Source organism: Crocodylus siamensis, chromosome 2, assembly GCF_052110815.1.
Source record: "Crocodylus siamensis isolate JL-2025a chromosome 2, ASM5211081v1, whole genome shotgun sequence".
NCBI classification, from domain to species: domain Eukaryota; kingdom Metazoa; phylum Chordata; order Crocodylia; family Crocodylidae; genus Crocodylus; species Crocodylus siamensis.
The window spans coordinates 122,872,031-122,898,883 of NC_143396.1; the positions used below are offsets into that span (position 1 = coordinate 122,872,031).

A 26,853-nucleotide genomic window follows, 5' to 3' on the forward strand; every position below is an offset into this window, starting at 1 on the left:
ATAGGCTAGAGAGTAGGGCTAGGATTCAGAGAGACAGAGAAAAATTGGAGGTTTGGACCGTAAGTAATTTAATGAGGTTCAGTAAGGACAAGTGCAAAGTCCTGCACTTAAACTGGAACAATCCCATGCACTGGTACAGGCTCTGCAGCAAAGGACCTGGGGGTTACAGTGGACAATAAGCTGAATATGAGCCAATAGTGTGTCCTTGTTGTGAAGAAGGCTAACAGCATAATGGGCTGCATTACTAGGAGTGTTGCCAGCAGATTGAGGGAAGTGATTCTTCCCTTCTGTTTGGTGCTGATGAGGCCACATCTGAACTACTGTGTCCAGCTTTGGGCCCCCATTACAGAAGAGATGTGGACAAATTGGAGAGAGTCTAGCAGAGGGCAGTGACAATGGTGGGGGCTGAGGCACATGACTTCTGAGGCACTGGACTGTTCTCAGTGGTGGAAGATGACAAAACAAGGAGCAATGGTCTCAAGTTGCTGCAAGGAAAGTTTAAGTTAAATATTAGAAAAAAACTTTCTCACTAGGAGACAGCATTCCCTCTAAGCTGCGTGGCCATGCAGGCACACTCATGCCATGCTGCCAGGTACTCCTGCGTGGCTATACACATGCCACACAGCTTAGAGGGAACACTGTTAGGAGGATAGTAAAGCACTAGAACAGGTTACCCAGAGAGGTTGTTGAATCTCCATCCCTGGAGGTTTTTAAGACCTGGGTAGACAAAGCCTTGGCTGGAATGGTCTCACTGGGGATAGCCCTAATTTGAGCAGGGGATTGGACTAGATGACCTTCTCGGGTCCCTTCCAACCCAAATTTTTTGATTCTATAAAGCACCTTGATGCAGCAACACTGTCATTTTAAAAATGGTGCTTGCTGTAGCACCTTTGTAGTTCAGTTAATCAGCAAATCACACAGGCACCTTCAGACTTCCTTTCCAGAGAGTATTCTTACTGTGCACCAAGATTGCGACCCTAGAACAAGCCCAAACAAACAGCTCACTGAATAATTGAAGTATTGGTGTCCACCTAGCTTTTGTGTGTCTCTTCACATGTGGTGTCTATTCATGTTCTCCTTTGTGCAAGCAATTTCAAACAAGTGCATGTTGAGCAAAAAATATGCATGCAGTCAGTTGTTTTTGGATCTCTTGAACAATCCATGCACCCTAGTCAGTTGATACTCAACAGAATTGAGTGTTGCTGTTAATGCACATAGGCAAAGGATCAAAGGGGTAGGCCTCATCTATGTTTCCTTCACTAAAGGAAATAATTTGCTTGTTGAAGGAAAGGAGGGCAGTTATATGCAAGATGAGCCATGTCCTGAAGTATTTATAAAAGGAAAATTGGGATCAAGCCATTTTGCTTCAAGGAAGTACTTCAGGACCTGGACCTATTTTCATGTATGTTTGTTTATTCAGAAGTTTTAATTAGTAGCAGAAGTACATTCAAGTGGCATTTGTCTCATTTTTAGCAGGAAAAGTGACAAGTTCTTGGCAATTATGCAAAAATGTGACCCTGCTGTGTGTAACTGATGAGTAATAATTAAATCTGGGTTAATTTGTTTTTTACAGGAAGAAATCATTCCTGTTTTCAGCTTTGTATGCTGCCTTTATATTTGGTGGTCGGCACCTTATGAATAAACGAGCAAAATTTGAACTGAGGAAACCACTAGTGCTCTGGTCCCTGAGCCTTGCAGTCTTCAGGTAGGCAATTCTTAATGGCAACTAACTGTTTGCATTGCTTTACTAAGAGGGTTAAGAATATAAAGCCACAAGAAGCATGATGACAAAAAGCTGTATCTGAATTAAAATTTCCGTAGTTATATGCTCCAAACATAAGCATCTTAAGAGGATGGAATATAATAGTCAATCTCTTCAGTTATCAGTAGTCAAAAGCAAAGTGGGAAGTCAAGTGCGCAAATGAGAAAACTATATGATATTATCCTGACCAACTTTCCTAATGATGCAGAATGAAGTAAACCAATTATGATGTTAGACATGTTCCCATTTGGATTTAGTATTATAATTCTGTAGTGGTATAAGTGGAATACTTACCCATGATTCTGAACTCTGTTACAGGGATGTAAATCTGGGGCAGCTTCTTTGATGTCAGTTGAGTTATATTGGCGTAATACTAGTGTAATTCTCAGGATTAGAATTTGGCCTTTGAGTTATACCAAAATGCAGGAATAACGTTTTTTAGTACAATACATCATGATGTTGACCTTTTCAAGTCCAGACAGTGTTCTCACTGAGTTTAGCAAAAACAGATGCAGGCAGCTATTGGATTAAACAACAAGTCTGACTGATCCAAATTCTACTTAGTCCTTCGTGTAATTAAAGGTACACATTTGTCTGATATAAATGGGTTGTCTAGCCCAGGGGCACTCAACCTCTGGCCCGCAGGCCAGCAGAGCCATTACATCTGCCCCACACTGCTCCCCACAGGTTGGAAAATTTGATAGCAGGGGAGCATTGGCCATTAATATGTCCATGCTCCTCCCTACCAAATTCCCAAACTTTACTCCCCGCTTACCTGGTCAGAGCCAGGTTGGACCAGGCATATGGTCCAACCCACCAGGGAAAATGGTTGAGCACCACTGGTCTAGCCTATTGACTTTCTGCAGGAGGGTTTTGCTTGAGGAGCAGCTACTCAGCCTGTCCTCCCAAACAGAAACACAGCCTTTAAGGCCCATACAAGTAAATAAATAAAACAAAACCCTTCTGCTATGCCCTGGGCACTAGGAGAAAAGACCTTTGGCTCTGGCCCCAGCACAGCAGCCTGACCCCTCTAGGCCACAACCTGTTCAGCTTACATCTTGTTTTCTTTGTCCTTGCCCATGGTTCTTTCACAGTTTGCCTCTTTCCATATCTCCCTTCTGGGGTTTTAAGCTTCTAATGGGATACACCCACATTATCAGAAGGCCCACATCTTTGCCCTAAGTAGGGCTGGCTGCCCCTTCTTAAAGGGACAGACCACCCCATTATATATGAACAGAAATTTTTAATAGTACCTTTACCAGCACACAATACTGACTCAACTTGCAAGCCACTGTCAACCAAAAGCAAGAACTATAAAAATCATGGCACCTTGTCTTTCAGTGCTTACACAGAAGATAGGCTATAGTTAGCTTTGCAACATGGAAGCAATTTGTAAACCAGTATCAGATGACACTGATAGCTCCATTGTTTTCTAAAATTACAGTACCTCCATGGTCTACTGATTATAATCAGTTCACAAGCCCATAAAGGAGGTTTGCAAATTGAACACAAATGGATAGCTTAAATGTTATTTCATGGGACAGGAACTTTTAGTCTGAGAGTTTGTATCAACTAAGATAAAAGTTTTTGTTTTGTTTACTTTATAAAAAAAATGTTTTAGCACAGCACCACATTTTGACACAGCTGTGTTAACCAAGATAAGTTGACACATCCAACTAGGATGTGGTAAAGTACATCTTAACTAGATGGGCTAGAGCTTTAGAACATGTTAACCACTGCATTCAAAAACTAGACTTGAATATCCCGACTAAATTCAGACATAAGCTCTAACATTCTGGTTATTCATGATTTCGCCACAGCTTCACTTAGCATTATATTCTTAAATTACTTTGTTACATAATGCTCTTAGGCACCTGTTAGCAATTGCCATTGTCAATCCCACAAGTGGCTGAATTTCAGTGACTGCTGAAATGACTCCTAGATGGTATTTAATGCACAGATCAGTTTATAAAGTGATTTATGTCCTGATGGATCCCAAAATAAGTATCAATTATAATTATGTTTCCAATAAAATGTAGCCACTTGAGGCCCTATGTAGTTACTTTCATTCTCAAATGAGAAAGCACCATCTAATTTCATCACTGTGTCTTGGAAAATTATGTTCAGTGCAGATGAGCTCATGGATGACATGTCTTGAAAGAAATGTCTAGAGCTTATCACTAGATGCTACTTTTCTTGACTTTTTTCTAAATAAGATTCTCCACTAAAAAGGACAGAAATATACTTTGCAGTTAGTAAATGCTGTTTACATGGAGATAAAACACCCAGAACCTGGAACTAGTGCAGCTTACATTGGCCCACTTGTCAAGTGGATTTTCTTGACACAAGCATACTGAACTAGTAATCTAGGGTCTGTTCAGTTGTCTGTATATTTCCTCGTGACGTTTAAGGTGTGAGATTTGACTTTTAAAGCTCCAAATAACTATTTGAGTAACCTCTATTCTCCCTGTAATAATCAGTTGAGACACTTGAGCTGGAGCTCCACTGGTGTAAACAAGAGGCAGTTGCTCTCAGGGCATTATTTGTAGGATGATCATATGCCCATTTTAGTCAGGACAGTCCTGGATTTCAGAGGTTGGTCCTGGTCAGCTGTTGGGAATTATAATGGGCATCTTGGAAACACAGGGATGTGAGGCACAGTTTGGCTGGGAGGTAGAGTGGTGCAGAGCACCTTGTGAGAGTGCTGGGGGGGCAGTGTCCTGGATTTCCCAGATGATGTCCTGGATTTCTAGGTTTTCCATATAGTCAGCCTAATTATTTGTGAGGGGACATATAGCTTTGGAATGTGTCCCTCCTTTGGTCTAAATACCCCAATTCCAATGACACTGGAAAACTCACTCTGTTCCCCATGTGTTTGGAAATGACAGCAGGGAGCTGGCAAGTAATCATAAATAAAGTTTAAACAGCATGGAAGCATTTAGAAAGGATGCATTTTCAAATTATGTAAAGTGCACCCAAGACCTAGAACTAGAGATCCTTTTTAGCACTACCGTACACCTGTATGAATAAATTTAGCATCAAAGGACTAGTCTGTCTTTATAGGATACTGTTGGCGTCCTTCTCTGGGCCTGGCTTTAAAACAGGTCTGTCAAAGATACTGCCTGGTGGTTGGGTCCAGTCCATGGAGCCCATTCATCTGGGCCCCGGTGCTGCCCTTGGGTCTTGATTTGACCCACAGACAGCCCATGGCATATGCTGGACCATCCCCACTCACAGGGCTTGGGATGTGAGCTACATGTGGCTCCTGCTTCAGCCAGGCTGGGACACCTGCTGCATGCAGTGGTTCCCCCCAAGCTGGTCCAGGATTTGTGCTGCACATGGCACCTGTTCTGGCTAGCCTGGGATATGCTCCACACGTGGTAGGCACTCTACCTGGTCTGGAACACATGCTGCATACAGCATCCACTCTACAACTGTACCATATGCAGCACCTGCTCCAGCTGGTCCAGGACCCATGCTGCACACAATACTTATCCTGGGCAGTACAAAACTGTACCTAACACATAGTCCCCCCTGGCTAGTCTGGGACACGTGCCACATGTAGTACCTGCTTCAGGACTGTACAATGCAGAGCATCTGCTTTGGGCCCTATGCTGCCTGCAGTGCCTGCTCCAGCCAGTCCAGGACCTGCATTACACATCGCACCTGCCCCAGCCAGGCCAGGACACAAACTGCATGCAGCATGGGTCCCAGATTGGCTGGAGCAGATGCCACATATACTGGATCCAGCATGCTGGGAGGAAGGGCAGTCCATGGGCCAGATCTGAACCTCAGGACTGGCCCCATACTATTCATCTGGCCCATGGACTCGTCTGACCCACGAAGCCAAAGGAGTTTCCCCCCTTTCTTTATAGAGCATCCTAAGTGTATTTGCACTTACGGAATGAACAGAGAAGAGGTCCAGCAACTTACAATAATAAAAAGAAACAATGATATTGAGCACAAGGCTTCCCAAGCTTCCTTGTTACTATACTGACCCAAAAGAATAGAAAGCAAAATTTCATCAGTACATAGTGAGAGAAGCCATTAATACTATACCAGCCATTAATACTATATCAAAATGCAAATAGAGAGTTCTTCTATTTCTGGATGCACAATTTCCAGTTCCATCTTTAGGGCCAATCTCTTCCACCCTTACTAAATCTTTTATCCAAGTGTCTAGGCTTTGGGGGTGCCTTTACATGTGCTCCGGGGGTGGTGCTTTAATTAGGGCAGCTCCAAGAGCCGCTCTGATTAAAGCTCCCACAGCGTCATATGTATTCATCATCCCGTACTTCAAAATGGCAATGGGGGTGGTTTAACTAAAGCTTGTTCAACAAGCTCAAGCACCCCATCACTATTTTGAAGCATGGGGTTGCTAATGCACATGATGTAAAGGCTGCTGGAGCGTGCTAATGAGCATGCTCCAGCAGACATGATTAATCAAGTCTAATTAGCATGTGATGGAGTAGACATCCAGCACATGTATGAGTGCCCTGGATGACTGCTCTTAACTTTTGTAATTTCTGGAATTTTACTGTGTTCCCAAATGAAAAGCATCTTATAGACAGCACTGCTTAGCTTGAAGGAAATGTGTTCCCCAAAAACTACAAAGGTGCAGCTGGAAGGAATTATACATCATTATTGAACATGCAGACTCATGTACGTTTTAGGTAAATGGTCTTTTCTCTATATGAAATTTCTCCTTAGGTTTCCTTTTTGTTATGTTACCTTTAATATAACTTTCCCACACTTTTTTCTTATTAAGTCTATTGATCCATTGCAGCAACACGAAACTTAAAAGTAACTTGTAAGTACTAAGATGATTTCAGTTTTATTTTATTTGACTGGGTACACTGTACCTGAGCTTAATTCTCACTTAATTTTTTAATCCATGCTGTTCCATGGCAATATGCTTCTAATATTTCCCCTTGTTTAGGAGTATAATTTCAGCTATACTGTGCACGTGTCTGCACATTCAGTAATGCGCCATAGTTACGGCGCACGCCATAGTTACTATGCAGTAGCATATTAGCTTGTTTTTTGGCCGGCACACTACTGTGCAGTGTTTTTAGGCTACTGTGCAATTAGCATCTCGTGTAGACACACCCTGTGACTATCAATTAATCATCTTCATCATGGATATAATACTGACAAAGAAGTTTATTTTTCCATTTACATTATACCCTAAGGAAACAATTGCTGATTGCCTACACTGTCAAGTGGTTTTCAATCCTGTATGTTTGAACGTTTCCTGGGGTTAAATTCTGAGACACAATATCACAGCCAATCTGAATTAAAAGTTCTTTTACTTTACATCCTGCTTCCAAAATAAAGTTAGGGTTATTCTTGATATTGAACAACTCTTTTTTAGCTACAGTAGATCAAAACCTTCATGCTGACATTTCTAGAACACAGCAAAGCTGTGATCAAGGCTCTGACAGAAGGATATGAAGTTACTAATTCATGTTTTTATTACATCCCAGCTGGATTATTGTAATTCATTTTCATAGGCCCTTCAGACTATTTATGTGCAACAGCACGGCATCATTTTCCTTTGACCTCCCTCTTTAAAGTTTTGTCCACACACGAAGCAGTGACACAGCTGCATCTAATGGGATTAAGGGCATCTCTATACCACTTCTGTCACATGTTCAGAAATACTGCAGTGATGCATAGCCTACCTATATACTTCTGCTTCCAGCATATCAAATGCTGAAAGTGAAGCAATGAATCCTTCTTAGAGTGTCATTGAATGCATTCTGATACGCACATCTAAAAGAAAAAGTCAAAGTGTCATGCTGCTACATCCACTCAGTAACACTCTAAAAGTGGTTATATTGCCTCGATTCCAGAACTTGAAACATTTGAAGAGGAAGCTACTGGGAGGCATGTTCTTTGAGGAAGTACTCCCAGATATAACATAGAAGCAGTGCAGATATGCCAGAGATAAAGTTGTGCTAACTTAGTGCCAGAGATAACTCTGGTGTATATTGCACCAGACTTTATTGTTCCCAGGCACTGTGCTTACTTCTGTGCCCAGGGCTGCATCATATTGAACCAGGTCAGAGCAGCCCTGGCTGGCAGGGACCAGGGGGTCAGGGCAGCCCTGGCTAGTAGCAGTCCAAGGGGACTGCTCTGACCTGGCTCAACATGCTGAGGAGGGGCTGGCTGGAGCAGCATCTACACATGCATTGCTGCAAATGAAAAACTCTGCAGCAAGTTAGTACTTGTGTTTACAAGTACTAACCTGTTTCAGAGTTCATTAGTTTCATGTGATTTAATAGGGCCACACATAAAGAAGCCAAGATGTTTACTGCAGAGCTAATTAGGCAACTCTGCAGTAAATGTCTGGTGTAGATGCACCCACAGTGTTAAAAATAACTTGGCCTTGTCTACTCTGGTAATAAAGTCATGGTCATCACCATGGAACTCTTCCATCCTAAAGCAGCAGAGTATTACCATAAAGACAAAACCTAAGTAACTTAAGGCAATAGATGGTAAATCCTGAGGGTACCTTCCACAAGTGGTACTTCTGAGAATAAGTTTACCAAAAGTAGTACCATTAATATCTAGCATGGCTGCTGGTAAGCAGCATGTGCAGCAATATTAATGCAGCTTTAGGAGCTAACTATCCTACAAATCAGGGGCTGTCAACCAGCGGTACTTAGAAAGGTCTCAGAGGGTACACTCAGGCGGGCAGGCAGGGACCAAGCACACCCGGGGCACAGCGGCAGCATCTCCCCTGGTGCCTTCCCACACTTAGCCCTCTTACCGGGGGGTGGGGGGAAAGACGGCCCCAGGGTGGCAGGGAGGCTGGCTTCATGCTGTTGTGCACACTGGGTGTGCACAGTGGCAGAAGCCAAACCCCCCACCCCCACATGCCCAGACAAGCTGCTCTCGCAACTCTGTCCCATGCTCTGTCCCAGTTGTGCAGTACCTGCCCCTATCCCTGCCCATCCCTAGCCTTGGCCCTATGGTCTCCCTCACCATGGGAGCCTCGATATGCACCCCCCGCCACTTAAAAACCAGTAAAAAAATATAAAGCAGTACATAAACTGAAACTTTGAGGCAAAAGGGGTACACTTGTTAAAAAACATTGAAAACCCCTGCTATAAATAACCTAATTTACATTTAAACTACAATATATACAAACTTCATTAGAAAAATTATTAATTTTTGCTCTTGAGAAACTGTTGTAATATACTGTTTATTTTATTGTGGGTACAAAACTTCTCTACAAATACATCTTTTCCAGTTGGAACTTCACTTTTGCCATCACATATTACTTCTGCCATCTATATCCTTAACAAAATTGTACATTTATGTATTCTAGAACTGCCGAGAGTGAAAAAGACTGAATAGTTTGAATTTTAAATTCATCCCTGTTTATGAAATAAGAGACATGGGAAACTAAGTAGTAAGACATAAATTAAGAAGGATTTTAGTAGTGACAGCTGGATTGTAATCCCAATAGAGATAGTGCTATGTAGGATCAACATACAAATTGAAAAACAGATACAGGATGGCAAGAGAAAAAAAGTCTTGAGATGATTAATTATATTATTAAAGTAGAGACTAGTAGTCATGATCAGGGATCCAGGGTTTCTGTTTGCTGTGGGAAAATGCAGCAAAAACATGGCTTTTCTCCTTTAAAGGACAAAACCACAGATCCCAGAAACGAGTTCCAGACTGCAAGGGGCTGCTTGAGACTGGGGGAGCGAGAGTAGGGCGATCAGGCAGGGGGCACCACATGCTTGTGCAGCTCCTACAGGTAATTCTATGGGAGGTGCAGATTGAGGTCTCCATGGCTAAGGCCCCCACAGTGAAGGAGGGAGAGGGGCAAGACTGGGAGCGCCGCCCTGCCAGGGCAGTGTATAGGGCCAAGGGCTGGGGCAGAAATGCAGGGCCCAGCCAGAAAGCAGCACAGAGCCATGGGCGGCTCATTTGTGGGATGGCAGGGAGGCTGGCTTCATACTGTTGTGCATGCTCCTGGGGAAACAGGTTTAACATGCCCCCCCAGTTTATGCACAGGGAAGGGGCAGATGTGGGCTGCCCACTACAGGCTTGGGGCACCCTGTACTGCTGTCCCCACCTTGGGGCCTCCAGGGCCCAGCAGGCAGGACCTGGCATAGGAGGGCAGAGTGGGCTGGGCAGGCTTGATGCTGCTGCCAGGAGCCCTGTGCCACCTGCACCACAATGGTGAGGTGCTCCCTGCCTACTTGGCAGCAACAAGGGGCACAACTCCTCGCCATCCTACTGCTGCTGCTGTGTGGGCAGGGGGCATCTTTGCCATGCCAGCACAGCTGGCACAGCTGGCTTGGGTCTCCCAACACTAGCACCAACCCTGCCCATCCCACTCTGCCTTCCTGTGTGGGTCCTACCTGCTGGGCTGCCCCAGGGGGAGGGCAGCAGGGCTGGGAGCCCCAAGCCCGCAGAATTAATTTTAAATAGATTTATTTATTTTAATGATTGAGGCACTGGTAAACTTCCAAATTGCTTTAAAATTGTAAATATATCAATAAAACATTGTGTTCCAACTGATACACATTTATATATAGTGACATTTCATTTTAATAATGGAAAAACGTGGATTTTGAGGGCTTTAATCAGAATATTTTGGATTTTTATCAGAAAATGTATGATTTTTAAACAGAGAAAACCAGGATCACTGAAAAACAAGACTAATATCTAACATCAAGTACCTTATTTATTTTTTGCTAATAAAAGAATTCCATTCAGATATTTCTGTCTGTACCATTATGGACAGGATTCATGTCATGTAACAAAATTAGCTGTTCATCACATCCTGACACCTCTGATCCTATATAGTTTTATTACCTAGTACAGGCATGGTTTGTTTCACAAGTGAAGAGATGGAATTGTTATTATAAGTATTTAGATTAGGGCTTAAATCAAAAGTTGTACTTTTATGTCAAGGGCCTGATTCTTCATGCACCCAGGCATTGTTGTTGTGTATCTCCACTGAGCCCAATAGGGTTACTTAAGATTTATACCTGTCTCACTGAGAGAACAGTCAGGCCCTGGAAATTCACAGAAGTTTAGGATTGAGAGGGACCTCATGAGATCATTGGGTCCCACCCTGCTGCTCTGGGGTGGAAAGACTGCTGGGTGAAATAACCCTAGTAAAGTGTGCGTCCAGTCTCTTTTGAAGAGTAGGTGCCTGCACCACCCTCACTGGGAATCTGCTCCAGAATCTGGTCACATGAACCACGAAGAAAATTTTTCCTGATATCCAGTCTGAAAACTTCTAGGAGTTTATGACCATTGTTCCTGGTTTTCCCCTGGGGCTTTGGTGAATAGTTGTTCACCTGGCCCCTGATGCTCTCACCAGATATGTTTAGGGGGATTGGTGGCAGTTTACAAAATCTCTTTTCTAGGCTGCACAGTCCCATATCTGTCAGCCTTTCCTCATATGGCTTGCTCTTCAGGTCTCTAATCACACAAGTGGCTCTTCTCTGGACTCTCTCAAGCTTCTCCACATCCTTCCTGAAAAGTGGCACCCAGAACTGGATGCAGTACTCCAGCTGTGGCCTCACCAGTGCCAAGCAAAATAAATCATAGCTTTGCAAAAGTGGCAGTTTCCAGTTTCATTGCCGGTTTCCAACAACTACTATGAGTTGTGCTGCCTGAAAGCTTTTATAATCAAACCTTTTTTCCAGTGGTAACCTGTTCCCCACCCCACCCCCCTGCTGTTTCATAGGAGAATTTGGCCCTAATCCTGCTCTTAGACTCAGTGAGAGCATTAAAATGCATCCTATTCTGCATCTCTTCCTCTCTTTGATTTATACCGTAGGGTACAACAGACTAATTAATATAAGCCACATCCAAGCTGACCAGCATATGAAACTGTCTGCACACAAAAAATCAAATCAAATGGCAAACTAATTTTGAATTAGTGCCTTCCATATTAGCACAGCATTTACCAGGCAGAATATTTTTTGTAATTCCTCAAATACATTTTAAAATGTTTTATCCAGGTAAAAAGAGAAAGGTCTATAGTCTCATAATTTTTTATTAACCACCTTCATTGCATGTCTTTCCCCCCCCCACAGCTGCCCCACCACTTCATTTGCTGAGGAGTAAGAACATACACATGGACAGTTACCACAGGCTAAACACACTGCCAATTCACAAACTAACTCATCCCACAGTATGTGTGCCCATAGCCTTACTCAGTAGATAGCCCTACTGAAGTCTTGTAAGTACTTGTAAGTAACTAGTCAGCGTGAATAACATTATCAGAATTGCATGTATTTGAATGGAACTAATTCAAAAGAAAAAAGCCATCCCATTTATCTTTCTATGGAGATACTGCTCCATTTTATCAACCTTTTTATGCAGTTTATGTTATGTTATTCTGTGAAATAAAACTTCTCCAGGTGCAGATCAGAGGGAAAGGTCCTTCTTTGGAACAGAGATCTCCATGGCTTTTTCTGCTGAATAGAGTCCCAAAAGATAATTCTTGTTGGATGAAACTGCAATACAATGCTGACAATTGCTAACCTGTTTTTATTCTCCATCAAACCCAGCAATTGTTTCCTAAAGGAAGTTGTTAAACAGCCTTGAGCAGAAAAGGAACAGCAGCAGAAAGTAGCTATGTCGGTGACAAGTCTATTTGGAAGAGCAGTTAGACTAGGTTGTATCTTCCAAGTTCCATTCAGCATCTGCTCTCGCTTGCTATTAGATCACAAAATGTATTTATTGCCAAATCCTGAAACCTAGACTTATACAGAAGTCCACAGTTTTGCCAAAGTAAGTACTGACTGAAAATTAAGAAAGAAACTGTGACCAGTCCTGTAATTGCCTTTAAATACATGGATTTGAGCAGTTCATTATAGCTGTAGGACAACTTTTATCTCCTATAAGCTGCCTTTAGTTTATCAAATGCTAATCTTTCCTTGCAACTTTGATTTGGCTTAATTTGTTAACTGACTCTTTTACAGTTTTAACAATCATTAGTCCAGCTGGGTTGACTTGATTCACTGCTAAATCTTTTACATTGTTACTTATTTGCATTATTTTCCCAGGATAGTTTAAAACTCTTTAATACATACTTTTCAATGGTACATACTCCAGTAACTATACCAACCTGATACATTTGATCCTTTAAGAATCTTAAAGTTATCCCACAAAAATAGACATGCCACTTTTTGGATTACTGTTCAGATCACAGGAGTATTATACTTATTCTGAATTTTGAGATAATGTTGGGTGCCAAGAATAGTTTTACTAATAACGCAGTGAACAGGGACGTATGCCCCTGAAGCACCCATTACGGATTACTTTAGAATCCTTAAAAGCTTATGAATGTTTCCTGGGCTACTTAAGAAATCCTTAAGTGGCTTCCTAAATTATTCTGAGATTTCTTACCAAATAGAGGGGTTTAACCTGAAAATTGAAATTTTTTTTGGTTTGTAATTTAGCCAGAGTCCAAACTTCTTATCATGGTTTAGTTTTCCTATATCTGTTTGTTGATAAAATAGTATCTTACCATGTGAGCAACAAAAAAGCAAACTTGAGAATCATCACAGTCAGCATAGTCTATAAACTATATTATTATTAAGTTATATTATTTGTTGGTTGGAATGGTGAGTTTTTATTTGTAAAATGAAGGAACCGTATTTATTGAGCAAATCAATTAAGATCCTGCTACCTAAATGTTATCACTAGTATACCATTAAGATGATGTCTTGATAAACAAATGATGTTGTCTTTCCTATCTCTAGAGAGACAGCTGACTAAAATTGGTGTCCGGCATAATCGGGGCTAGTCAAACCCTGACAGGCTTTGTATAACCACTTTGATGGTCCCTTATTTCCTATATGTACCTGAAACCACATTCTGTTTCAACCAATGAATCCTATCTGGCGAAACGAATTAGCAAGAATTAAATGTGTGTAAGTGGTGTTTTCTTTTCATTAAGTGGTGCAAATCTTTTCACAGAGCTTTAATGTATAGATTGTTGGCATACTTTTCTCTCTTGGGTTATTGGAATGCTAGACTAAAATAGCTAATCTCCATCATAAAAGTGGAAAGTTTGGGATATCAAATTATGTTTTCTTGACAGGGAACTTTGACTTTGTAAGGACAGACTGAAAGAAAAAGTAGCTATCATTTTCATGTAAACACAAGTAGAATTTCTAAGTGGTTGTTCCAGCAAATGAAAGAGATGTTGAAACTTGCAATTTGATTGCCTTCTATGACAAGATGACTGGCTCTGTAGATGCAGGGAAAACAGTGGATGTGATATACCTTGACTTTAGCAAGGCTTTTGATATGGTCTCCGACAACATTCTCACAGGCAAGCTAAGGAAGTAAAGGTTGGATGAATGGACTGTTTGTGGATAGAAAACTGGCTGGATCATCACGCTCAGAGTGTAGTAATCAATAGCTTGATGTCTACTTGGCTGCTGGTATTAAGTGAAGTGCCCCAGGGGTTCAATATATTCATCAATGACCTGGAAGATGGGATGGAGTGTACCCTCAGCAAGTTTGAGACCCCAGATGACCCCAAGCTTGGAGGAGTGATCAATCAATACGCTGGGGGATGGGTAGGGTTAGGATTCGGAGAGACTCAGACAAATTAGTTGACTGGACCAAAAGAAATCTCACGAGGTTCAATAAGGACAAGTCTCTGGTCCAGCATGACTTGCCCTTGGTGAACCCATGCTGACTGTTCCTAATCACCGTCTTCTCCTCCAAGTGCTTAGAAATGGATTCCTTGAGGATCTGCTCCATGATTTTTCCAGGGACTGAGGTGAAGCTGACCAGTCTATAGCTCCCTGTATCCTCCTTTTTCCCTTTCTTAAATGTGGGCACTATATTTGCTCTTTTCCAATCATTCAGGACCTCTCTTGATCACCATGCATTTTCAAAGATGATGGCTAGTGGCTCCACAATCACATCACCCAACTTCCTTAGCACCCTTGGGTGCATCCTGTCCAGCCCCATGGACTTGTACATATATAGCTTTTCTAAATAGTCCCTAACCTGTTCTTTTACCACAGTTGGCTGCTCCCCAAACTGTGCTGCCAGGTGCAGTAGTCTGGGAGCTGACCTGGCCTGTAAAGACTGAGGTGAAAAGGGCATTTTCTGTATCCTCTGTCACTAGTTTGCCTCTCTCATTCAGTAATGGACCTACACTTTCTCTGATCCTTCTGGCACACTACAGCACAGTGTTACTAGGCTACTGCACAGTTAGTGTCTCATGTAGAGCCCACTGAGAGGGGATTTAATAGCAGCCTTCGACTACCTGAAGAGTGGTTCCAAAGAGGATGGAGCTACACTGTTCTCAGTGGTGACAGACAGGGGCGACACATAGGGGGTGCATGCAGGTGCACGTGCACTCCCAAGTGTGGCGGTGCACCCCCTACAAAAAAGGCGCCGATGAAGTTTAGGTTAGATATTAGGAAAAACTCTCTCACAAGGATGGTAGTAAAACACTGAAACAGGTTACCCAGGAGGTTGTGGAATCACAATCCTTGGAGGTTTTTAAGACCTGGCTAGACAAAACTTTGGCTGGGATGATCTAGCTGGAGTTGCTCCTGCTTTGATGGAGGCGGGGGGTTGAACTAGGTGACCTCCTGAGGTCCCTTCCAACCCTTATTTTCTGATTCTGTGATTCTAAGACACTGTATCCCAAATACCCTGTTCTTCCATTCTTGTTAATGGGACTGGAGGGTTTGAAGTATCCCATATAACTGAACGTGTTTTCTTTTGATAACAAGACATCTCTTCAGAAACTTCTTTTTAAATTTCTGAACTAAGATGTTTGAAGTTGGGTGTGTGGAGCCATATTCAAGTGCTGAAGAAAATGATGATTTCAGAGGGCTAGAGAATTCACTGCTACCAGTAGCTGCCAAGGAAGAGAGATGTGCAGATAGCCTCTGAAAAGTCAGACACATTTATACAGGAACTATTTATATACAGGACTTAGATGCCTAAATACTATTACAAATCACTGGCTAGTCTTCAGTTGGACTGTCTGATTTTTTTTTAATATACTTGTCATCATATCATTATTTCCTCTTCATCTGTGTAGCATGTAGCTTGGCTATTACTAGAAATACAGCTCACTTATTTAAATCGCACACATTTTCATCACATTTATTTGCAATGCAGGAATGAAGAGAAAGTATCCAGGCTACAAAAGGAGGAAGAGAGGGATTGAACAAATTTGAGTGACCTAAACAGCACTTTGTATAACTGATTTGATAGAAAAATGAAGAACTTTACTCACCATGCTCACTTGACTCTCTCTATTCTTTATACCATTTTTTCACTTTTACAAACACTCTGCAACTACCATGTTTTCTCACATATAAACAAGATATGCATCTTGGTTTTCAAAGGCAGAATGAAGAAATAAAAGATCTTTCCTTCAGAATACTGGGAAGTATGGTATGTCCCCAGGGGAAACACTGACTGCAGTTAAGGGGTATGAAAGCATGGCATTGTGGCTGCTCTGTTAACCCTTTAGTAGGAAGCTAATGCTGCAAAAACTTGCAGGTGCTGCTGGCTGAGTCAAAATTCCTGATCCCTCTTCTCATGTTGAGCTTAACTGCATGGGCAGCCAGTAGTGCCTGCCAGCTTTTACAGCATTAGACACTACCAGGAGAAAAGGAAAGTAACCACAGCCAGCAGCTAGGGAGCCCCCTTTGTAGCACATACAGCTTCACTTTTGTTTTTCCCTGACAGAAGCTTAGTGTGGCAGAAGCTGCTGTTACCCTGCTTCCGAAAACACGGACCCCTATTTCCAGTAGCTGATTTTTTTTGGCGGGGGAGGGAAGTATATGTTGTGTGTAAGAAAATATGGTAATCCCTTGTCAATAGCCATGTATATATGCTTATTTTCATATGATATATATTCACATGCCAAGACACATTTCATTAGAGCTATGCAAAATATTTGAAAAAATCCTACATCTTCTGAACTTGCCTTGCTTTACTCTGTGTTTCAAAATTCACAACCAAAATACATTGAAAAAAGTTTGCTGAGGAATTATGAGGCAGCCAGAACCAGATATTTTGTACTGAAATCACCTGGAATCCATAGTTGCTGGATTTTTTAAGGTAGAAACTCAGATTCTACTGAATTTTGCTCTGAGATTTTGAGTAGGATCCAAGTCATAACAAGCAATTTCTGTGCTCTGGCAGCAGTGGTGGCCAGCCAGCAGGAGCTGCCATTCTTGTATCTCTTCTAAATCAGCATTCATAGCTGGTACCCTGCATGCCCACCCTAAGTTACACAGAGGGGAGAAAGAAAAATTGGAAGAGCCTATTTAAGTGTACTCTAGATTGGTCTCTCATTTGCTTAGAACACTAAAGGTAATCCTAATAAAAACTGGGGTGATACCAAAACAGCATAAATATGGTTAATTCTTCCAGTGCAGATGATACACATAGGCAACTGGTAGGGGAGCCACAGGAGGAGGCATGTGCCCCCCCTGACAGGGCTGTCTCCTGCCACCACTGACGCCGGAGGCTTCTGCGGGTGCTTCCCAGCCCCGTCCCCACTGTCCCTGGTTTCTGCGGGTGCTCGCCAGCCCCATCCCCCTGCTGATGTCACTGGTGGCCTCTGCAGGTGCTGGCCAGCCCCATCCCTGCTACCGTCACTGCTGCTGGCTTCTAAGGGTGGCCCACCCCCAGACTCAGGAGGCACCAGTCGCCCGTGCCAAAACATATTTTGTACTTCTGAGCTATGACACAAGCTTTGAATTTGGTATTGCTTGTCTGGGGACTAAACCATGTTTCAAGAGTAGCCTATTTGGGAGTCCAGGACAGTTCAAGAAGCATGCCATATTTTAAGTATCTTTCGATTAGTTTTTGCAATAAGACAGCACCCCTTCACTGCATAACTACCATAGCGAACACATGACACATATCTTTAGATATCAAAATAACATTTTAAAGAACATTAACTTTTTAAACAATGTACTCCACCACATCAAGAAATAAAATTAGAGAATTACAGTAATTTCCCTCAACGTAGCTTTCAGAAGGATCAACAGGTCAAAAGCATATCTCACTGAACAAATTGTAATTGAAGGTATAATTGTCACACATTTTACAATTGTATGCATTGTAATATTGCATACATTCCATAATATTCCTTGCCTAATATTCCATAAACTTTTATGGTAGTGGGTTAAAGAAAATGACAGCTATATTCTTTTTCAAACATTGGTTTATATTGCTGGTTCCTGAAGGACCATTATCCATAACAGCTTACCAGGCAAATATATAAAACATCTTATTCATAGATTCATAGATAGATCTTATGAACATCTTACTATTCAAAGGGGAAAAAAGACTGCCAAGGCCATAAGTATTTTTTTCTTACAAGTCTTTTTGATTCTCACAGAGTATAGTAAAAGAAGTAATTACCATGCATAGTTTCAGCAGGAGTTTAGACCTGAAGAAGGGCACTTCAGCTGCCTATACACATGCTGGTTCGGGTTGTCAGAGCAGACTCAAGTCTTGAACAGATTAATCTAATTAGAATGCTTCAGCATGGCCTCACCATCATGTGTATAAGCTCCCACGCATTTTAAAATGGCCATGGGGCACTTAATCTAAACCTTATCAAATGAGGTTTAGATAAAACACCCCACCAGCATTTGTAAATTCTCAGGGGCTTAATACATGTGATAGTGAGGTGTCTTAATTAGAGTGGCTCTACAGGAAGTACTCTAATTAAAATGCATCCCCCTCTCCCCCCAGCCAAGCACATGTATAGGCAGTCTTGATGTTCAAAAGCTTGTTGGACATCTCTCCCAACTATACAGTTGGTCCAATAAAAGATAACACAAAAAATCCTGGCCTCTCATCCGAAAGTTAAACTTTGAAAAAAATGGGCTAATGCTATCCAGTGTGATTCTTTTTAACGCAGTGGAACCAGCTGTAAATAGAAAGGTCTGTGAAATAAGTATTCTCAAGCATTTTTGGATACATAACAGCATCACAGTGTTGTTAACCTGAATTGTTCTGAAATCACAAGTCAGACCCTCCCCCCCCCATGTCTTAAGGTTAGCTTAACATCATGATTTTAAAAATCAAGTAAGGTTTAGTAGCAGTAGTAGTATTTTTTTCCGGTTTCTGAGTTTGTATGTACAAGTTTCTGAGCATGGTTTTAAGACTGTTTTCTACAACCATGCAGTTTTTTTCTTACAAAGCAACCTAAAATTTTCACGTAATCACTTGCCACCAGGAACTAGGACATCAATAAAACAGCCACCAAATATTGCAAGACTAGGAACAATTATGAGGGTTTCAGACCTGTTGTTGTGCCCAGTGAGTTAGTAACAGAAAACAAAATAAATACAAGAAAAGTGAAGCCAGCTGATCTAGTTTCATTGCCAGACTGAATGAGAAATTTAAAAGCAATTTTTGAAAAGGAACGCAATTCTTTAAGGTTTTCTTTTATTTTGTTTATCGTGTATAATTAGGATTTTCCTCTCTAGTGTCCCTTTTATAAGGACACCCAGAATAATGTTTTAAAATTGGTCCAGAATCTACCACCACATATACTGAATATATATGGTTTTGGACCTTAAGGACCAGATTCGAAAAGTGATCTTCTTGAGGTAAGACTGAGCAGCATCTTTAAACATGTACATCTAGGACTGATATTTTTTAAAAAAACAAAGCTATAACTGTACCTGAAATGAAGAGACCTGAGTGCCTAGAAAAGCAATTCTCAAAACTAAGCAGGTGGACACCTAGGCCACTCAAAAGGAAGTGGATTAGAGGGGTAGGTGTCTAAAATCCCATCTTCTTTCTAGATTAAGGGCCTTGCTACACATGACACTGAGCAGCTCAAATGTTGATCAGTGTTAGTGCTAACTCAAGTTTGGGGTAGTCCCATGTTCAGGCCTATAGGGGCTGGGAAGAATGAAAAGTAAGAGCTCCCCACTTCCTTCCAGGCTTCCCCTCAGTGCTCCATCCCTTCCCCTCACTGCCATTTATTTGTGAATGTCTGTCCTGGTGGAGCAAGCGGGGAAGGGTTAACCTGTTCACATGGCCTTCCGCTGCTGCCAGGCTGCTGCTCTTCTCCAAGCTGAGCCCAGCCCAGGGAGCAGTGGTGGCAACTGGGCAGGCAGGTTAACCCTTCCCTGCCTGGTTCCCTAGAACAGACCGCACTGGCAGCCACAAGTAATCAAGGGAGGAGGCAGCAGGGCTGTGAGCAGGAATCTAGGTACTGGGGAGGACATGCTGGATGGTGGGTCAGATCTGGGCCAGCAGGGGAAGCAGGGTGGGTGGGGTGTTTACACTAAGGTGTAGCCTAAAGTGGCTATACCTTGTGTAACATGAGCTGGGTAACACAGATCAGAGATAATCCTGCCCTGGAGTGGCATAACTTTGAGCTGCCTGATGAGGACCTTGTTACACCTTATGCTGTGAGCCACACAAATGTTGATTGGTGTTAGTGCTAGCTTGGAGTTTGCAAGTCACATCCCTAGCCTAGAAACCTTCTCTGACTGCACACTTGCACAGCTGTGACTTGCCAATAGAGGCCTGGTGAGCAGAGGCAGGAGCTATAGCTGTGAGTTGCCACTACAGGTTTCAGTCCCAGCTCTACTGGCAGGGGTGTGACAGATCCTGGTACACTGGAGAACTTCAGCATGGGCAGCACATCTAAAGGAGTGGCCACACCTTAATGGAACAGAATCTGGGTAGTGCAGATCAGAGATAATCCTGCCCTGGAGTGGCATAACTTTGAGCCCCATAGCAAGCTCTTAAAACCACTTTAATTTGTGGACAATCGAAGGATTAAGAGCTGCAGGAGCCACCCAACATTACTGTGCAACAAGGTCCTTGGACAGCAGATATGCAATTTCCTGAAGCTCCAGTTCCCTGAGAGTTTAACAATCTGAAACCATGAGCTAGACCTGGGTGCCTAGACAGAGGAGGAGCCCATATCTGCCCAATAGCCTCATCCAGGAAGTGGGAAACCTCCTTACTTTGAATATGTTTGAGTCCAGATCTCCCATTTCTTGGGGAAATGCCCTAGCTACCAGGCTGTGAGCTGAGCTGGGGAACTCTTCTCTCTTCCTGCTGACACTGGCCTAGTCAGAGAATGGAGGTATGGTTATGTCAGGGCCCTAATCTCAAGAGTCCCTCCCAAAATCAGATCACTATTTCCTGTTTCCAAAACAGAAAGTAGGCGGGCCTTCCTACCAAGATCCACCAGGCCCCCATATTTCTCTCACAAGCCCTGCCTAGCAGGCAGCCAAGAGTGCAAGATTCATAGGGCCAGAAGGACAGCAATGATAAGACAGCCTAACTAAATGAGGAGGATGTTCCCTGGGGAACAAAAGAAACCCTGGATTTTGGTCCTTGCTCATGGGACTGCTTATGCATTTTGCATTAAATAATTATTGGATTGGATAAAATTCATAGAAGACAGTGGGCTCAGGCATCAGGGACCAGAATCTAGGGCTCCCTTCCTCCAAGAGGAGGCCCTAACTGCCTATTTCTCCATTCACTTAGATTTACTGTAAATAAATAGGAACATTTTGAATAGGAATGAATAGGACCAGCATAAAACATCAATAATACTAGCATAACAACTAGCATATCTGCAGCAAACAAGTGGGAATAAAGAATTTCACATAGAAGGCATTGCACAGGGTTTTCTGCTAGACCTATGTTATATGCAATCTGTAGGATAACTGACTGAAGTAACAGCATGGGTTCACTTTGGCCACGGATTCTGTGTAGCACCATGCAGTTAACTAGACCTTTTATATTTCGTGTCTTGTCTGCTTCAGCAGGCCAATACATAATGGGCCACAGGAAAATAGATAAAAAAGAGCATTAGCTGGGTTTGTGGAAGACCTCTGCTGCTCTTTACAGCCCTTTAGCTAGATCACTAGATTTTTAGCTGTGTTCATGTTCCTGGGATAGTTTTGTGAACTTGCACTGGAACTCAGCACTTCACTACATATTTTTAGGCTCTGAAGTGTGCTTCTGGTACATCACATGGGCAGGTGATGAAAGTGTGATTTCAAGAAGTGTAATAACAGCTCCTGTATCCATAACCTATTTCCCCTGAAGTATATCTATTGTAATGCAGATGGAGTATTTGGGACTTGTAATTTTAGAAGTATCTGTGGAACACCTTTAAAAGTGAAAAGTATGAAAAGTTGCAGCAAGTTAGAATCCTGCTTGCATACTTCACTACAAAACCTTCTCACCAATAGGAAGCAGAGCGCAAAGCACCCTTTTTTATCCCTGAAAAAAAATCTAGCAGATAGAGTGCCCCAACACACATTTCTCTTAAGGCATGATTAACTGGTTAATTATGTCTTAAGTTTTGACCTGGTCACAAATGCATTCAATTAATAGCACAGTAAAACCAGGAATAAGCAACAAAGTTATTACACAAAATATGAGTAATAACTTTGTCACTGGTTCCTATCATGCCTTTTATATCTGGCAGGGGTGTTATCAGGATAAAAACCAATCAGAAACTCCCTAGAGAAAGCAATATCAGAGCGTAAAGTAAACCAGAACCCAGGATTCAGTACTCTGTACCTGAAGGACAATGCTCGGTTAATTTCTTTATACAGTGATGTGTGAGAGTGAGCCAGAGGAATCAGTTTCCCAAAATACTACTAGGCAGATAGTTATAGGACTGCCCAAGTGGGAGGTGGTGATTCTCAACCGTAAGCTTCAGAGTACAACAGGCTTATATTCTGGTAGGGCAACCGTACGTTTTGCTCAACACAGAAAAAGGGAAAATTCTTCTTGTGGCATTAAAACTGAGAAAGACAATTTTGGGTAAACATCAGATGCCCATTAAGTCAGTTGCTAAATTTCTGCATGCAGGCCGCCCCTTCTATAGGTGTCTCCTTAAGGGATGTGTGGCTCAGTTCAGTGAGGTATGGAATTACTATACTACATGAAATGTTTTTTTAAAAGGAAAGATTTGGGCAATTGCCTAATCATATTTAATGCCTTTGGAATTTCCTAATGAAAAACCTATTAATCATAGACTCAGTGTCTTCCCAGGAGCCACCTAACCCTGGAGGCACCTCAACTTAACAAGCTACCTCCCTTGCTGATCTAAGATGTCCGGGGGCACTTGCAGATCTGGTCTGAGAAGTATATCACGTGAGCAGGTCTGTTGCCGCGGAACCCTGCAGGGATCCAGAAACATGCTAGAACAGCGTGGAAGGCCGTTGGCAGGCTCAGTCAAGTGGGCATGTTCTGAACATGCCTTCCACGCATGCTGATGGGATCAGGTCTTTCGCAAATAACAGCTGTAGTTCCTTTACTTTTAAAGCATAGTTACTGGAAGAGAAGTTGGTGGCTACAGCCATCTTTTTATGTAACGATCTAGTGGTTTGAGCACTTCACCTGTCTCTGTTTATTGAAAGAAAAAGGTGAGCCCTACTCTGTTCTTTCAAAGTAAATCAAATCTTAGTAGCAGATCCCAGGCTCTGGCTTATGAAGTCATGGAGATGTCATAGATTTCATAGAAATGTAATGAAATCTATGAAAGTAGATCAGATCTTAGTAGCAGATCCCAGGCTCTGGCTTAGGAGGTCATGGAGATGCTTGTCTGCAACCCTGATTCAGATAACTCAGTTCTGGGAAGGGTAAGAGCTAAGGCATTCCCCTGTGCTTAGGCTAGTGGTTCTCAAGCAGGGTTCTGCAGCACCCTGGGGTGCCTGGAGATCCTTTCGAGGGTGTCTGAGGGTGCCACACAATGTTAACACTGTTAGATGTGCAACCATGTTTCACTAGATAAACTCAGAGATTTCAAATCGGAAGGCACAGCCTGAAAAACTTTCTGACCTGCTGTGGTCGTTCTGAGTTCTTTCCGACAGAAAAACTGCTATCTTATTTTTCCATAGTCAAAACATGAGTGGAAACTAAGAGCTGGCATTTTCCAAGGGGTGCCTTGAGTCTAACAGGGGGTTCCTCAAGTCTAAAAAAGGTTGAGAACCACTGATTTAGGATTTGCTGTTGACTAGCTCTAGGTAGCTCCCTGCTCAGCATGTGGATTTTTGGGATCCCTTTTTTTATAATGCTTGGGTTTCCTCATTTAGGCAGCCCAGGCACTGACCTCTACTTCAGTTTTAACTTCTACTTACAAGGGCAGGCACTTCCAGGCCTACTGTGTAGGCACCTACATCTGTTACTGAACCTAAATCATTAGTGCTTTTAATCAATAGGTAATTTATCTAGAGAGACTAGGATTTTTTTTAAATCAAAATGATTTCATGTATAAGAATTCATGACTTGCAGGCTTTCAAAATGTGAAATCAGAATCCCTGATTCTGGTTTTATTCTGTGCAGTATAAACAGTTACTCCTGATTTTTCCAGTGGAGTTATGTTGGACTTGTACAAGACCATTAAATGTGCAACTTATTCTGACTTGGTCAGTCTAATTTTTTTCCTTAAGTGACCATTCAGTTTAAACAAATTTATAATGGAAATATAGGGACTCAGAGTCTCAGTATTGCTTAATAGATACAGTACCTGTTTCTTTTTTGATCAGCACAGTATTCACAACATTCACATGAAGAGCCTCTTTGAAAGCTACCTTTTCAATTATAGTCAAACCCTGTTTATCAAAATTATATGAAAAAATCAATGGGACAATAAAGGATTGGAACCAACTGAAGACTTTTCAATGCGTTCGAGACACAGTGGAGAGTATCAGTCTGTTTTACCTTCACATATTTGGATAATTTAAAAGTGCTTAAATAAATGTTTCATAATAAGTGTACTTTTCAGTCCCAGTTTCAGATCATTCACCTAGCAACTAACATAATACCCAAGAATGTTATCCTGTTGTGCTACCAGCAATGTGGGAAGCCATGGTCAGAGACCACAAAGCAATTACTACTTTGTTTTCCTTACAGAGTTAGGCAACATGCCACAGCATATCAAGTTGTAGTTTTTTGTGATACAAATTCTTATACTGTACTACAAATGAAAAAGAGGTCAATTAATTCTACATAGCTCATTAAACAACAATCAAATTGTAATGGCTGTAACTCAGTACCAACCCAAGTCAGATTTTAACTGATGATCCAGAAATCAATGGCTTAGATTCTCATGATAAGGATACTTAAACCCCATCGCTTTATAGTCAAGGATATATAAAATTAAATGTGTTGTAATTTTCCATGTCTAGAATCGAATTATTGGAGACTTGTCTTAAATTCATTCCCCGCACCACTGCACCTGGAAAAGCAGCAGCAGGGTGGCAGGCAGTGAGGGAGTCAAGCGGGGGACAGGCAGGGATGGAGTCAAGTAGCCTGACCCCTGCCCCTTGCCCTCCTACACCTTGTTGCCTGTCCCCACCCACCATTTGTCCCCCTCTTGCCACCCCTCCTATCCCTGTCCCCCCTCCTCTCCCATGCCTGCACTGCCTGGCACCAGCATCCCCCTTGCCTGCCCCACCAGAGCCTTTTGCCTCCCCACTTGACCCTGTCCCCAGTGCTTACCCTCTAGCTTCAGCCCCGCTCTAACCTGCAGCACTGAGCATGTGATTGCTCCAGCTGCAGCCCCAGTCCGGTTCAATAGCAGCAACAACTTTTACCACATCAGGCTGGGGCGAGAACAATCACATGCTTCATGCCCCAAGCTGGAGTGGGGCTAAAGCTGAAACCAGAGGGTAAGTGGTGGCAAGGAGCAGGCAATGGCAGTGGGGGACAGGTAACAATTACAGATCTGACCTCAAGCCCAGATCGGGGCTGGAGTCAGAGCTGCAGCAGGCACTGGCCCACCTCCCACCTTGTACTTGAATCCAAAACTAGGGGCATTTTCCCCTATGTTAAATGCAAGGGGGCCTTGTCTTGAATTTGAGTAAACACAATAGTACTGAAGTTCTTGCACCTGTTTAAGTTAAAAATAACTCCAGTGAAGTCATGGAGTTGCACCTGGGGAAAAAGCAGCATGAAGTGAAAGCTGAATCATGCTTAAGGATCGTATCAGGACTCTTAGTGGTCCACTAAGGAAAAGTTGTTGTAGTTGTCAAAAGATGATTTTTTTTTTTGCTCATTTGGCGGACTCATGCATTCCTGAAAATGCAACATAATTACATTTATATAGCATCATTAATATGCATAAGAAGTTGTTCAAGAAGACTAATAAAGCCCACACGTTCCTTTCTGCAAAATTGTGCATAAGTAGAGAAATATGTATTTCCTAACTAAAGAGTGTTGGTGTGATTAATTCTGAAAAAGGGAAAGAGCAGCGATGATGAAACTGTCCAGTTTCCAAATACCCGCTAGTAGTACACATGATATTAAGTGTACCAAAATTATTACAGGTCATAGCTAATTGTTCTGATCCTTTAATCACTTAATCCTGATCTTTCTGTTCACTTAAACATCCATTTACTTTAACATGGGAGAAAACATTCTCATTTATCAAGTATGAAATATTATAGATTTGAACCAGTTTACTCTCCAAGAGTAAAGAGTTGAATATGCAATTATTTTTCTACTACATATCTCATTAAATCTTGTTTCCATGTGACAGATAGTTCACATTGACTGAAAAATTCAGCAGGTCTGCTTCCAACATAAACCAGATGATGCTGGGCATGCTCATGCCTACCCCACCATTATAATTTGGGCATAAGAGTAAGAGAATACTTCAGTTCATGTTGGCCTTATTATACGTAACAGACATTGAAGGGTTGCTTATTTGACCAGAGGGTGTACCACAGTGAGCCTTATCTCTTCGGGGCAAAGGAAATTCATCCCAGTGGGGATGTACTCAGAGCAAAATAAAGCTGTCCCAGACAGGGACATTTGGATAGAGGTAAAGAATAGAAAAACCCCAGCCAGGGGTTTGAAATCAGAGGGACAGCTAGGGAGAGCCCACGAAAGTCCCAGCCTCAGGATTGGCTGGGAGCGTTTCTTTAAAAGCTCAAGAAGTTTTTCCCCACCCAAGGAGGAGAGAAGGGGGCATGCTGCGGGGAGAGGGTTGTGCAGGCCAAGTCACAGTGACTCGCCTCCCGAAAGCCCGCTGGAGTTGTAGTGAGCTGGCGAAGGGGCAGAGGAGCACCCACAGCCCCAGGACTCAAGGACTTTGGAGG

The 26,853-nt window shown here is 42.4% G+C and overlaps 1 protein-coding gene across 3 annotated transcripts in view; it reads left to right on the forward strand.

Moving 5' to 3' along the window:
• ELOVL6 (ELOVL fatty acid elongase 6) overlaps window positions 1-26,853 on the forward strand; it is a 137,115-nt gene that overhangs the window by 89,017 nt on the left and 21,245 nt on the right. For 2 of the 3 annotated variants that reach the window (XM_090036689.1, XM_090036691.1), the window contains exon 2: window positions 1,574-1,705. The exons of the other annotated variant lie outside the window; for it this stretch is intronic. In XM_090036689.1, the coding sequence (XP_089892815.1) occupies window positions 1,574-1,705 (132 nt within the window). The remainder of the gene's footprint in view (window positions 1-1,573; window positions 1,706-26,853) is intronic. 3 annotated transcript variants of the gene reach the window in all.